Here is a 14,448-nt window from a genome sequence, read left to right as displayed (position 1 = left end):
GTTTTGACAGTAAATCTGCAACCAAATCCATTTCTTCTCCTCCTTCAACCATTGTGGGTTGACAAAACCGCCATTAAATCAAATACATTTACTTGTGCAGCTCGCAACAAATAGTTTGCTAGCTCTGGCTAGTTCACGCTATCATTAGCCAATCATAGTTTCTGAACGCGATGACGTATCCCTACGCATGCGAGAAGTCATCGGTGTTGCCAACTCGAAATCTGATTGGTTAAAGAAACAGACGCTTATTTTATGAAGGCATCCAGGGAGATTTCTGAACCTGGCAACAAATAATGGGTGAAATGTGATTGGTTAAATGCTTAAATATGAAAACACACATCCGGAGGCAGCGCAACCAGGATGGAAGCAATGAAAGGAAGCTGACTGACAATTTGGAATTATTTAATCAGTATTCATGGGCAAAATATAATTAACATCAGTCTGTAATTCAGATATTTTCAGCAGAGAAGACCTTGTTTTTATTTAAAAAAAAACACTCGGCTGAAGGCGGTCCTTCATGATCACGTGACGTCAAGCAGCCAAACGCCAAAACACAGACCGGAACCAGGCAGACAGGCGGAAAACAAACATGGAGCCGAACGCCACAATCTTGCGCGTTAAGAGAAAGCGGGGAACCGACCCGGCGGACACCCTGCTGCTCGCCTGTAAGAGAATCCGCCCGGAAACCATCCAGGCCCCCGGCGAAACGCCACCGGAGCCCGGCGAGGCCGACGTGGAGAAGTCGGTGTTCAAACTCGTGGCCACGGTAGCGACGCAGGTAAGATGGCCGCGGCGTCGTCGGTTAGCCAGCTCGTGTCCGGCTCACTCCGACAGGGAATAACGACAAACGACGAAAAGTCAGCTATAAATAAAGCACCGCTTAAACTAATTTTCGTTATGTTAGGTCTGCGGGTTTCAAAATGTCCTCTATGTTTTTTGGTGCTTTCGAAACCGACGCGTGCTAGCTGTTAGCTTAGCTTCTAGCCCGGAAGTTGTACGTCATTATCTCAGAGGCGTCATTGCGCATGCCCATGTGACGTCATGTCTTTGTTGTGGCTTCACGAGCTTTTAGAGACCGTCAAGTAATTGTCACATTCTTTCTAATATTTAAATAAACACGATGATATAGCAATGCCACAAGTACAACTGTGACGGCGACAGACGTCCAATCGAGTTCAATATGAACCTCGAAAGACTACAATAACAGAAAAAAACCTTTAGCTTTAAAATTTGATGGGAACATTTGGATAGAAACTAGAAACAAAATGTAAATATAGTGCAAACGTGAAAGGTTAAGTGAAAACATAAACCAAAATGTTAGAGGATTATAAAAGGACGACAAAACAAGGGAAAAAACAAATGCTAAAAAAAGTTAACTACAATGTATAAAAAACACTAAATGAATAAACAAAACAAGATGTTAAGCCTGTTGCGTATGTGCTAATGAGTTAAAACCTAAAAGTGTAAACCAATGAAATCAAAACCCTGACACCAATACATTTTATATTTTTTTTTACCCGATTCTATGAAAATGACGAGACCTGACCCGGCTTCCAGGCTATCAGAGAGCCGTATATGTCCCGTGAGCCACAAGTTCCCGACCTGGAAAAAATGAAATGAGCAATACTTCAATCTCTCTCTCTCTCTCAGGATGCCCCAGTGGAGACGGAAGTGCGGCGAGCCCTGTCCCGCCCCCGCGTGGCTCACGCCCTGCGTCCTTCCGCCAACAGCACCAAGCGCATCTTGGCCGACTCCCGCAACGCCAAGCTGAGCGTCCGGCGCGAGGAACGCTACCGCATCCTCTCCAGCCACCGCGCCGACCTCTCGCTCGCGCCTCGCCGGGGTGGCGACGCTCCCGAGGCGGTGGCGCCGCCGCCGGCGGAGGAGGGGGAGACGCCGGAGGATGGTGTGCAGGTGGTGGACCTATTGCACGAAGATCTACCGGAGCAGGACAAACCTCTCAGCAAGGTGAGTGTGCGGAAAAAGATGGTTTGTAGTAGAGATGGGCAATGCGATAAAAATTATCACGATATAAAAAATAAATAAATTAGCACTAACTACCACATCGTTTTTTGTTTCAAATTTGAAACGTCAAACTTCTGTGAATAATTAAATCAATTCATTTACTCCTTATTCAAATATGGAAGTAACTGTTACCTTTATAACAATTAGAATATGAAATATGATGATTCTAAAAAGTATTTTTGTTGCACTGTTGTGCAATAAAGATAACTCTCCTCGTACACTGAAAAGTAAGGATAAGATGCAGAAATTTTGACAGGCATCTTTATTTTTTATAAATTTGACTTTAAACCAAAAGTTGCTGTGCAGTATGAAATAATATAATTAACTGAAGACATCATCAACATTGGAAAGCAGACTATTTTCAGCCTCACAAAAAGAAACAGTACATTTACAAAAAAAGTAAAATAAAGTTGGATCAACTTAACCCAAGATAACAAGTTTGAGATTTTTGCAACGTTTTCAGAACATTTACATAGAATGGGAAAACATCTTTATCAAGAAAAATATTACAGGCCGTCCTCAAATGAGGACAGTGGGTTAAGGACATGTTCAATAAGGCTGCTCTTTGCACAGGTACAAGGCACTTAAGAAAAGAAAACGGCAGGGAGAATTCATTTGGATCTTTTAGTGGGCCGGTTCGATGTTGTCCTGCATCTCAAATGCTAATTTTGGCTGTGTTATTGTCCCTTTGCGTTCTTGCTCTGTGTTAGCCTCTATTGCTAACATGCTAAAAACGTATTTCCCTCATCATCCTCTTCTCCTGAGTGTTGGTCTGGAACTAGCGTTCGTCTCACAACAGCGCCCCCATTCTCCGTGGTGGTCGGGTGGTGTAATTACAGATTAAAATTATCTATTTTTTATCGAAAGTTTTTTTTATCGTTATCAGCCCTTTTCTTGAAATTTTTGTTAGCAAGTCCCAATTTAAAAAAAAAAGTTTTTTTGCCAAATTTGCACGGTGCACTGTCTTTGGCGACTGAGTGTAGGAAAACTAACACGCAAAATGCCTTTTCTTTTGAAGTGAACAGCGTTTCTTAACCTGAAAAGATAGAAATGCCAAATGTTACACGCAAAAACCTGAAACACGACAGCTAATAAGTTAATACCTAAAAATGTCAACCAATAAATTTAACAAAAATATAACTTTTACCTAATTGAAGCCGATGGAAATGATTTATGATTGTGGGACATCCTTGTTTTTAAGACCCCGCCCTCATCAGACTTGGACGCCATCCTGTGCAACAACACAAAGATGCTGCGGGAGCGTCTCCGCCTAAACGACACGCCGCTCGAGGACGGCGGCGCCGGCGACGACTACGTTTACGACCTCTACTACCAGGAGACCCTGACGCCGGGGTGGATCCAGGACATCTTGTCCGTCAGGGCCTACGCCGACCACGCGCAACTGGTAGGGCTGCAGCAGCGGCGGAGCCCGGTCTGAAACCCGAGCCTGGTCTAACCATTTGGCGTGGGCAGGTGTCCGAGGAGGGGGAGGGCGGCGATGAAGAAATGTACGATGACGAAGATGACGAGAACGAAGAAAGCAACTGGAGGAACGACTATCCTGACGGAGAAAGCGAGGACGACAGCGATGGCGAGGGAGAGGAACGCTACTACGGACGTACGTTTTCTACTTTTGTCAGTTTTCACAAATGGGTAAAAGTATTATTAATAAATGGGTAAAGTATTTTTTTTATAAATGGGTAAATTATTTCTTATGGGCAAAATAATTATTAATAAATGGGTTAAGTATTTCTTATGGGTAAAATAATTATTAATAAATGGGTAAAATAATGTTTAAATGGGTAAAAACTATTAATAAATGGGTAAAGTATTTTTTATGGGTAAAATAATTATTAATAAATGGGTAAAGTATTTTTATGGGTAAAATAATTATTAATAAATGGGTAAAGTATTTTTATGGGTAAAATAATTATTAATAAATGGGTAAAATATTTCTTATGGGTAAAGTATTTATGGGTAAAATAATTATTAATAAATGGGTAAAGTATTTTTTATGGGTAAACGAATTATTAATAAATGGGTAAAGTATTTTTTATGGGTAAAAGAATGATTAATAAATGGGTAAAGCATTTCTTATGAGTAAAATAATTATTAATACATGGGGAAAGTATTTCTTATAGCTAAAATAATTATTAATGGATACAGTAATTTCTTATGGGTAAAATAATAATTATTAATGAATGGGTAAAGTATTTCTCATGGGTAAAATGATTAATAAATAGGTAAAGTATTTTTTTATGGGTAAAAGAATTATTAATAAATGGGTAAAGTATTTCTTATGTGTAAAAGAATTATTAATAAATGGGTAAAGTATTTATGGGTAAAATAATTATTAATAAATTGGTAAAGTATCTCTTATGGGTAAAATAATAATTAATAAATGGGTAAAGTATTTATGGGTAAAGGAATTATTAATAAATGGGTAAAGTATTTCGTGTGTAAAATATTAATAAATGGGTAAAAGGTGGAATTATTAAAGAAAAAAGTCCATTGGAGTAAATGGGGGATGGAAATTTAAAAAAATGCAGATTGAGGAAAAAGTACACAGAAAAAAAATGTTTTTTTTTTTGAAAGATGTTACATTTTAATGAGGAAGAGGGGGGTAAGTAACATTATTTTTGGACAAAAACATGCCACAATCACTAGAATATTTTGAAAAAAAATGTCCAAGTAAGGAGCCAGGGTACATCCAAAATATAGCTGGTAATTATGCAAATTAAAAAAATACATATTTAGCAAAAGGCAAAATTATCAGACAGATATTTTACAGGAAAAAACACACTGCCCGAGTGAAATAATTATTTTTTTCCTACCAAAGATGAATGCGATGAGCTTTCGGTGACAATCCTTTTTGTTGTTTTGCAGGCGAGTGGGCCGACGTGGAGGAGGGCGCTCCCATCCGTCGAAACTGGCAACAATACCAGCGGGAGATCCTGCAAGAGCTCGGCCGCGTCTCCGACGACCACGACACCGACCAATACGACTCCGACTGACCACCACTTTGAGGTCTCTATTTTGTTTTTGTTTTAAAGGCGTGTTTGCGTAAGTGCGTGTTGGGTACGCTTTTGTGTTGTGGGCGTGCGGTGTGTTCAACTGCGTATGTGTTCTAGAGCGTGTGTATACTGTGAAAGCGTGTGCTGTTCCTAAAGAATGCTTTTCGGAGATTACTATTGTAAATATGTGGATAAAATATTTCAGAAATAAATGTTAAAGAACTCACCGATGTTTCTACATTCATGACAAAGCGTGTTTAAATTCCAAATGTCTTTTTGGGAGGATTTCACTGTATCAAACCTGACTAATACATAAGAGATATTACAAATGATTAAGTTCCATCATAATTTACTCTGAAATGTTGCAAATTGTCCATTTTATTTTAATTTCTCCATTTGATATCAGCAAGACATGAAATACACGATAAATACTTTCAACTCAGACCGTAACAATACTTCATATATTAGATAAGATAACATTTGATCCAATTGTTTCCAAAATGCACGTGGAAATGTTATATATCATTTTAGATTAATTTATATACTAATCTCCTTGAAAAGATAAAACTGACATTGGCGATACTTGAATGTAAACTGTAAAAAGGACCTAATACGATTCCAAGGCAAGCCATTGGTGTCCAAAGTAATTCCATACAGGAACAAGTATGTGAGTAAGTGCAGCATTTTCCTTAAAAAAAGTGATAAACCATTGTTTTTCCCACCTTTTTTTTAGTCCCGCTTGTCAGTGACGACGCAGAAGCACGTGTATTGAGTGCAGTGGGTCAGAGAACCTGCACACAAAAACAAAAGATGTTAGTCAAATGAAAAAAATGGATTCTATAGATAAATATTTAAAAAAAAATAGCTAATTAGTGAATTTGCGATAAGTGAAGACACGATAATCGAGGGATTGCTGTACTATTACTTAAGTCCCGAATGTAGACACTGCCCCCTAGTGGACAAATATACTCCAATTGTGACAATTTCATGTTTGTATTATGGTTCCTATACACTTTTTTTTTCGAATTAAATACATGAAATATTTCTTGACATTTGAGCGTTGACTTACGCAGCAGCTTGGTAACGATGGGCGGTCGCTTGGACTCCGGCAAGTAGACGCCCAGGAAGTAGACGGGCACCCCCGACAGGGCGATGGAGATGCCGATCATGGAGTTGAGCGTGTCGCTGTAAAGCGGCACGGCCACCAGGAACACGGTGCACAGGCAGAAGATCACCGGGTAGACCAGGCTCAGCTGCGCGGACGTAACGTCGCCGATTAGCGGCTAGCGTGAATTAGCGGTGGCGCGAAATCGGCTTTACTTTGAGCGGTCGGTTCCGACGCGGTTCCTTCCACCTCAGGTAAATCTGTCCCGCGATGGACAGGCCCACGAAGAACCAGTAGCTGAAGCTGTAGTAGTTGATGAGTTGGAACACGTCCTCCACCGTCAGGTAGATCAGCGCCATCACGCACTGTGGAGACGTCGCGTTTCGTTATCACGTCGGCGTCCGCGGACGGGCGACCCGAGCCGTGGCGATCGCCCCTCGGCCTACGTTGAAGATGAGCGCCGGGATGGGCGTGAATCTCTGTGTGTGGATCATGGACAGGGCGTCGGGGAGGTGACCTTCGCGGGAACCCACGAAGAACAATCTGCGGGGAGATCCGGGAGGTAAAGGCGCCGGGAGGGGAGGAGGTCAAGGTGCGGGGAGGGAGGGAGGTCGAGGTGCCGGGAGGGGGGACCGAGATGCGCTTGGTCAAGGTCAAACCACCGGGGGAGGGGGTCAAGGTGCCGGGAGGGAGGGAGGGGGGGGGGGAGGTCAAGGCGCCGTGAGGGAGGTGGGGAAGGTCAAGGCGCCAGGATGGGGGACCAAGATGCGCTTGGTCAAGGCGGCGGGAAGGAGGGAGGGGGGGGTGAAGGTCAAGGCGCCGGGGGGGGGGGGTGAAGGTCAAGGCGCCGGGAGGGGGGGGGGTGAAGGTCAAGGCGCCGGGAGGGGGGGGTGAAGGTCAAGGCGCCGGGAGGGGGGGGGTGAAGGTCAAGGCGCCGGGAGGGGGGGGGTGAAGGTCAAGGCGCCGGGAGGGGGGGGGTGAAGGTCAACGCGCCGGGGGGGGGGTGAAGGTCAAGGCGCCAGGAGGAGGGTCCAAGATGCGCTTGGTCAAGGCACTGGGAGGGGGGGTGGTCAAGGCGCCGGGAGGGAGGGGGGGTGGAGGTCAAGGCGCCAGGAGGGGGGGGGGGTCAAGGCGCCGGAAGAGGGGTGGTCAAGGCGCTGGGAGGGGGGGGGGGGGGAAGTTGCCAGAAGGCAGGGCAAGGTGCCAGAAGGAGGTAGGGGGGGGCAAGGTGCCAGAAGGGGTGGGGGGGTCAAGGTGCCAGAAGGGGGGGGTCGAGGCGCCAGGAGGCGGCGGGTCGAGGCGCCTGAGGTGGGGGTGGGGGAGTCAAGGCGCCTGAAGGGGGGACCGTTCGCTTTTCCGAGCTTACCTGGATGCAGCAATGATGGAAGCGTTGAGGCCGCCGTAGCAGGACAGCGCCACGGCAATGGGGATGATCCAACTCATCACGCCCAACGTGTGATCTGCAAACGTCTCCAGGTGCGAGAGAATCGATTATTTCAAATTCAAATTGCTGTTGTTTTTTTTTTTTTTACGGTCCCTTACCACGGCCACGGCGTCACTGGCCAAAATGGCGCTCATGTCCAGCACGGCGTAGTAGGCCACGTTGGTGAGGATGTAGATGATGGTCACCACGGGCATGGAGACGGCGATGGCCAGGGGGAGGTTCCTGGAAGACGGACGGTGTGGCGTCGGTCCCGGCGCAGGAATGGGAAGACAGGGGGGAAAAAAACGAGAAAAAGGCAAACCTTTCAGGGTTTTGGATCTCCTCGGTGACGAAATTGAGCGTGTCCCAGCCAGAGTAGGAGAAGAGCGCCGAGTAGAGCGCCAGGGCGATGTCGCCGGGGTCTTTGGAGGAGCCCGCAAAGGACGAATCAAAGTTGCTGGTGTTACCTGAAAAAAAATATATAATCAGGATCGGTACACGGTCGATTGGTCTTTTGGTCGCCCGGAAGGTTATTGATAATTACCATTTAAATCGTTGCTCAAATTCCCTAAATACAAACTGTGAATTATTATTTAGTCATACTTAATGCCCTAGTAATTATTAGGCTAAAGAAAAGCTCCAAATTTCCCGGACTTTTATTGTTTTTTGTTGGAGAACTTGTTAAGACCCTGACTAACGTCGCTTCTTAAAGGGACAACGCATGTACATACAAACTCTTCTACACTCTTATACTGCTCATGGCCATTGTTGGCTTTTATTGATGCGTAGACCGTGTTGTTTTACCTTGTTTTGTCACCCGTTGTCGCTGTCCGGACGACCCAAAGACCGGCGACCCAAAGACCGGCGACCAAAAGACTGGCCACCAAAAGACCGGCGACCAAAAGACCGGCGACCAAAAGACCGGGCGACCAAAAGACCGGCGACCAAAAGACCGGCGACCAAAAGACCGGCGACCAAAAGACCGGGCGACCAAAAGACCGGCGACCAAAAGACCGGCGACCAAAAGACCGGGCGACCAAAAGACCGGGCGACCAAAAGACCGGCCACCAGAAGACCGGCCACCAAAAGACCGGCAACCAAAAGACCGGCCACCAAAAGACCGGCGACCAATCGACCGCACACGATCAGGATCGTCTTATATTCGGGCCAAACGGTATTTTTTCATTCTAAAAATGTCCTGCCAAACATCCGGTGATTTTCTGGCGTTGGAGCGTCTCACCTTGACACAGCTTAACGATGCCCGTGATGATGATGACGATGAGGGCGGCCACCTTGGCGTAGGTGAACATATCTTGAACGCGGGTTCCCCATTTTACGTAGGCCGAGTTGATGAAGGTGAGAAGGCCTGAGGAGAAAAGTTGAGCAGATGACGGAATTGGACCAAAAACATGGACTTCCAAAAGGGAAATGACAGATAAACACGCCCTGGCCAAATGTAAACAAATTCAACTTTTTGGCTGTGATTTATGCTACCAAAAAACAAACATGCTTTAAAGTAACAATAGTAAAATGGGGCATCTGTTAACATAAGTTTTTCAGACAACGAAAACCTAAAAAAAAGCTTGTATTAAGTTAATTTTGTCTTCTTGTGGTTATCTATGTTTTGACTAATAGTTTGTTTATAATAGACAGCAGTGTTTTTAGATCGTTTTGCTACAAGACACGCCGAAACATGTCAGGTAACGAAAAAAACTCAAAACACCAGTCTGTTATAAACAAGCTAGTCAAAACAGAGATAACATCGTAGTTTGACATTCCGAAAGGGTGTTGCCTGCACGTAGACAAATTCCAAAAGGAAGTCATGTGAGCAGTACAACCAGGAAGTGTAGTAAGTAGTGGTCAGGTTTGTCATCCCTAGGTAAGATGGCGGCGCCCTGAGCGAGCAATGGCAGGCACGAGTGAGTTTTTGTCACATTTTATGCAAAATACGCTAATTTTTTTTCCTTAAATATCATTCATAGACGTCAAAATAAATTTTCTTTAGCATTTTATCGCTTTATCGTTTCTCTATTTTGAAATAAATGACCGTATTAGCCGCATTGTTTTGCGTTATGGCGTTTCGTCTTTGTCACCCTGCAGTTTCGTGCATGTCAAGTCTAATTTATGCGCATATAAGCCGTACCCTGGATTCAATCCTCTGTTTTTGGAGCGACAAATACGGCTTATATGCGAGATGGTAATTTATTATTTAATTTTAATTGGCCTTTAATGGACCCTATTTTTAAAGCACTGCATTCATTTAAGCCGGGAACCACGTATTCGCCACCCCTGTACTCGAGTATTGGTAAAAATGGCGACTTATAGTTTGGGAAACGCGGGATATACAGTGGTACCTCAACCTACGATCAGCTCTACCTACGACATGCTCGAGGTACGATGAAAATTTCGATCGAATAATTCGCCCGCGATACGATCAAAATTTGGAGATGCGACCAAGCCAGGATTGGATTGATTCCGATAGCTGAAGGCGTCACTAGGAAATTCACGGACCACCACTGCTGTCTCTACCCTCTACGAAATGCGTCTAATTTTACTTCTATTAAACACATTTTCTTACTATTAAACCACTAGTTATGTGTTACTTTGTTAATAGATGGCAAATTAGAAGAAATAAAACTTTTTTCCAATCCAATATCCTGTTTTGGGTGTTTTTTCAGAGGGTTGGAACTAATTAATTTGTTTTCTAGTTCATTTCAATGGGAAACGTCCGCTCGAGTTACGAAAACGTCGACATACGATCTCAGTCCCGGAACGGATTAAGATCGTATGTCGAGGTACCACTGTACACTCACATATGCAGGCGGCGGCGATGAGGCGTGAGGCGGCGTAGGGCGGCTCGCAGGTGGGGAAGAGCGGCTGCACCAGGTAGTTGGCGAAGGTGATGGCGATGACGGCCTGGCTGGTGGGCTCGATGATCAGCAGGCTGGTCCACAGGCGCACGAAAGCCAGGAAGCCGCCAAAGGACTCCAGGATGTAGGCGTAGGACGCCCCCGACTTGGTGATGGTGGTTCCCAGCTCGGCGTAGCACAGCGCGCCCACCACAGAGAAGAGACCGCCCGCCGCCCAGATGACCAGCGACAACCCGTAGGAGGCGCTGTAGAAGAGCACGCCTTTGGGCGAGACGAAGATGCCCGAGCCGATCATGTTGCCCACGATGAGGCTGACGCCGTTGATGAGGGAGATTTCCTTCTTCAGGCGCATGCTCGACCCGGCCGCCGTCCCGGAGGCTTCTCCGTCCGACATTTTGGCGCCGGAAGGGTGGGCTTCTCCTGGGAAGACACAGAAACGGGGGGGGGGGGGGGCGTTAGTTGGGCTCGTTGGCTATTAACGTATTTTCTCGCGTATAAGCCGTATTTGTAACTACAAATAAATGACAGAATCAAGGGTGTACGGCTTATATGCGCACAAGACTTGCTATACTCTTTTTCACCAGTAGATGTGGGCAAAGTAACATTTACTATTTGTTGGTTATTTTCTGTTTTGCAGTAAGAAAACACCCATGACTGGATGAATGAATTGCTTATGATATTGACCCTAATAATTTACTTTTGATTCATACAGTATCTCGGAAATACCCCATGCGATGATTTTTCTTAAGATTTTCCCTTCAAAGTAACATATTTGTACTCCCTATTAAAACCATGAATATGGAGGTGAAAATTGTGAATCGGGGGGCGGCTTATATGCGAGAAATTTTAAAATTTGACGATTTTACGGCAATTTTAAGGGTGCGGTTTATACGCGGAGGCGGCTTATACGTGAGAAATTTTAAAATTCTACGATTTTACGGCAATTTTAAGGGTGCCGTTTATACGCGGGGGCGGCTTATATGCGAGTAAATACGGGGAGGGTGGGCAGAAAGAGTTGCTGATTGGACGTCCGGCGGCATCTGCTTGTTTAGATGATTTTCTTCTAAATATGTGAATGATATTTCAAAATAAGAGCTGAAAATATGGGCGCAAGCTGAAAACAATTGAGAGATGAATATGAGTTTTCATTTTTTCTCTCTCCTAAATTTAAATCGTGGCTTGACGTTGTTTAACCGTTAAAGAGAAAATGAAGAAAATTGTAGCCAAATGACTTCAAAGCGTATTAAAAATTAGCTAGGAGAGTCATATTTTTAGTAGATTGTGTTATTATCATATTTTTATCAGTACAGAATTACAAGAAAAAAAGGGAAAATTGCACCGATAACGTATGTTAGATTTGTAAAAAAAAAAAGAAATGTAAAACTAATCAAACATGTTTTTAAATATTCTCCTGTGCCAGTATGTCTTTTAAATATGTGCAATCAGCACTCTACGCTTATCAAAGCAAAAATCCAGTTTTGCAAGTATGTCTTGTTTTGTAGCACACATATGCACTGCAAACGTTTTTGAAGAAATTGTAAAAAAAAAATTCTATACACTAGTGTATTTAAAAATATAAAAATATATACATATTTTTTTTTCATTAGTAGGAGGTTTGACATCTAAAAATGAGGCATGTACTCCACAGAAAGTCATTTCAGTTTTAGTCATAAAAGGAGCACACCTCTGTTAAGTGGAAACTCATTACTTGACATGTTTAAGTTGTCACACAGGCGTGTAATTAGTTTGGGTCACATGTGCTTGTGGAACACACTTAAAAAAATATAAATAACATATACATGTTAAAATAATTGGTGTTGGGGGTAATGCTTTAAAAAAAAATCTATTTTGTGCATGAATTATGAGTTATTTATTTACCTTTGATGGCGATAGACATCTAGCATAATGTTTTATGATATTTGTATTCATTTCACTTTCAACCGTTTTATTTACATTGTATTAATTTGTGAAGAAATAACAAAATATATTTAATCATTGACATCTGCTACAAAAAATACAGATTAATTAAAGTGTATGTCCACCTCTATAAGCAATGGATGTTATTCTCCCATTTGTCATTTACCACTGGGAACAAAAATGGGTATTTGAAATCAAATTATTTATTTATTTAACTAACCACCGATTATCTATGGATTATAATTTTAATCAGTTTTAGAGAGAAATATATATATTTTAATTTATATGCTCCTCTTTCAAAAACCTTTTTTAAGTCTGCTTGACTGAATATGTATTATAAAATATTTACTCTTAAAGAGGAGGGGAAACAGTCACATCTGTAACTATGACATAAAAAAGGCAAAATATGCTTTTAAGTTTTGTGTGTGTGTATATTTTAGTATTTATTTATTTAGGCAACATGATAGAAGGATGATGGTTGCTTTTCATTCGATGTTGCTCGTTTTGCCGTGAATTTTTAAAATTCTTCACAACACCACAACATGTATTCACAAGATCATTATTTACAATTAAATTAACATTTTATGACATCATAATCGTAAGAATCCCATCATCCAAAGGACATCTTTATTACAAAAGCCGGTGTCTCGTCTTTAAAAACCAGGAAAAGTAAAAACAACAAAAACGAAAACATCACCTCCGTAAACGCTTTTCAAAATAAACCCTCCACTGTTCAGGCTACTTTAAACAAGCGCCTGATAAAATGCTTTATTTTGAAAATTCCGTTTTCTTCCAATCATGGCGGACTCATCGGTATGTTATAACAGCTAACTTGACGCGACCACTATCGTGGCTGACTTCCTGCTTTTGTCCGCAATAAAAACTAACCAAGTCCCTAAAATTACCCCAATTTACCCCCATGGTGCGTATTTTATGGAAAAAATACCCCCCACTCATGTATGCGTCCCCGTGGTACCTTAGCGGACGTCGTCCTCCTCCGATTGGATCGCGTGTGACAGCCGGCGTCCGGAGTCAAGAGTGCTTAAGCAGCTGCACCTGGGAACAACTGGGCTGCCGCCACTCACTGACGTCATCACTACGTGACCAGACACTTCCTTTTTCGGCAAACTTTCCACTGTTTTTAAATAATAAATAAACCACAAAAATATCATATTTTGAGTCAACATTTGCTATTTAGGTGTGGCCTACATGAATCTAATGTTCTATCTAATCTTTAATTGTGTGTGATTATTTGACGTTTTGTAAAAAATATTCTTGATATACTTTTATATAAATATTAATATTTATTTTAAAAATAACAAAAAACATAAATACACTAATTATAGCAACCTGTAAAACTCCTTACACTACTTAATATGATGACTTATTTATCATCTATTACTTATTTATTGCTTTTTTTTAATTTAATAGTTATTATTATTATTTATCATTTATTGTGTTTGTTTGTTGTTATTTGTGCACTTTGTGATTTAACTTTATATCTCATTATACTTGTATAATGACAATAAGAGCATTTTTTTCACATTAAACCGGAAAACTGATAAGGATAAAATTAGCATTTCCAAATTGTAAGTAAACATTGAAAAATAAAATACAAATAAAATCAATACAAGCTATAGTACCAAGTGGCAAAAAGTATTTTCTACATATAGTGTTAACTATGAGCCATCCGTGATGCATTGTCGAAGGAAAAGTCAGGCAATTATAGCCGTCCTGCAATGGACAGTCACAGTAATTATAAAGCAAGTGTAAAGTGTCACACGCGGCGCAAATGATTGTGTTTACACTCACTTATCAAGCTGCCACTGCTTCGTGCTCTTCTGCTCACTTTCCATCCATCTTGTTTTCGCTACACAACGTTTTTATCGCCGTGTCGATAAAGTGGAAAGTCAAAATAACACGCTCGAGTTCACTCGCGGGTCGTTGTGAAGTCAGCAAAGCCGTCGACAATCGCAGGAAGCCGCGTCAAACTTTGTTAAAAACAGAAGGGTTATTTATTTTTAGACAAATTTGACAAGAAAAACTACCATTTTTTTTACAACTTGGAAAAAAAACAGGGGACAAAGTGCAAAT

At 42.4% G+C, this 14,448-nt stretch overlaps 2 protein-coding genes across 2 annotated transcripts; one reads left to right on the top strand and one right to left on the bottom strand.

Moving 5' to 3' along the window:
- Nucleotides 1-474: 474 nt before the first annotated feature.
- On the top strand, nucleotides 475-5,265 carry slc7a6os (solute carrier family 7 member 6 opposite strand). The gene is made up of 5 exons (XM_077621487.1): nucleotides 475-778; nucleotides 1,651-1,968; nucleotides 3,227-3,430; nucleotides 3,499-3,643; nucleotides 4,912-5,265. The coding sequence occupies exons 1-5, from the start codon at nucleotides 590-592 to the stop codon at nucleotides 5,037-5,039; spliced, it is 984 nt and encodes a 327-aa protein (XP_077477613.1). The 5' UTR covers nucleotides 475-589; the 3' UTR covers nucleotides 5,040-5,265.
- Nucleotides 5,266-5,399: 134 nt separating this feature from the next.
- Nucleotides 5,400-13,489, bottom strand: slc7a6 (solute carrier family 7 member 6). The gene is made up of 10 exons (XM_077621478.1): nucleotides 13,331-13,489; nucleotides 10,381-10,857; nucleotides 8,808-8,933; nucleotides 7,890-8,034; nucleotides 7,687-7,810; nucleotides 7,511-7,614; nucleotides 6,591-6,687; nucleotides 6,360-6,509; nucleotides 6,109-6,292; nucleotides 5,400-5,830 (listed from the first exon to the last, which is right to left on the bottom strand). The coding sequence occupies exons 2-10, from the start codon at nucleotides 10,829-10,831 to the stop codon at nucleotides 5,769-5,771; spliced, it is 1,443 nt and encodes a 480-aa protein (XP_077477604.1). The 5' UTR covers nucleotides 10,832-10,857; nucleotides 13,331-13,489; the 3' UTR covers nucleotides 5,400-5,768.
- Between the last annotated feature and the right edge of the window lie 959 nt (nucleotides 13,490-14,448).

This window comes from Stigmatopora argus, chromosome 2 (genome assembly GCF_051989625.1).
Source record: "Stigmatopora argus isolate UIUO_Sarg chromosome 2, RoL_Sarg_1.0, whole genome shotgun sequence".
NCBI classification, from domain to species: domain Eukaryota; kingdom Metazoa; phylum Chordata; class Actinopteri; order Syngnathiformes; family Syngnathidae; genus Stigmatopora; species Stigmatopora argus.
Note: the sequence above shows the minus strand (reverse complement) of the source record. Positions and strands in the feature narration are given on the sequence as shown.

Excerpts from the sequence above, each read along its gene's own strand:
- slc7a6 (XM_077621478.1), bottom strand. The coding sequence starts at position 10,831 with ATGTCGGACGGAGAAGCCTCCGGGACGGCGGCCGGGTCGAGCATGCGC. Across the intron at positions 7,615-7,686 it reads CCAGTGACGCCGTGGCCGTG|ACGTTTGCAGATCACACGTT; the intron begins GTAAGGGACCGT and ends TCGCACCTGGAG. Across the intron at positions 6,688-7,510 it reads TCCATCATTGCTGCATCCAG|ATTGTTCTTCGTGGGTTCCC; the intron begins GTAAGCTCGGAA and ends ATCTCCCCGCAG.
- slc7a6os (XM_077621487.1), top strand. The coding sequence starts at position 590 with ATGGAGCCGAACGCCACAATCTTGCGCGTTAAGAGAAAGCGGGGAACC. Across the intron at positions 3,431-3,498 it reads ACGCCGACCACGCGCAACTG|GTGTCCGAGGAGGGGGAGGG; the intron begins GTAGGGCTGCAG and ends TGGCGTGGGCAG. Across the intron at positions 3,644-4,911 it reads AGAGGAACGCTACTACGGAC|GCGAGTGGGCCGACGTGGAG; the intron begins GTACGTTTTCTA and ends GTTGTTTTGCAG.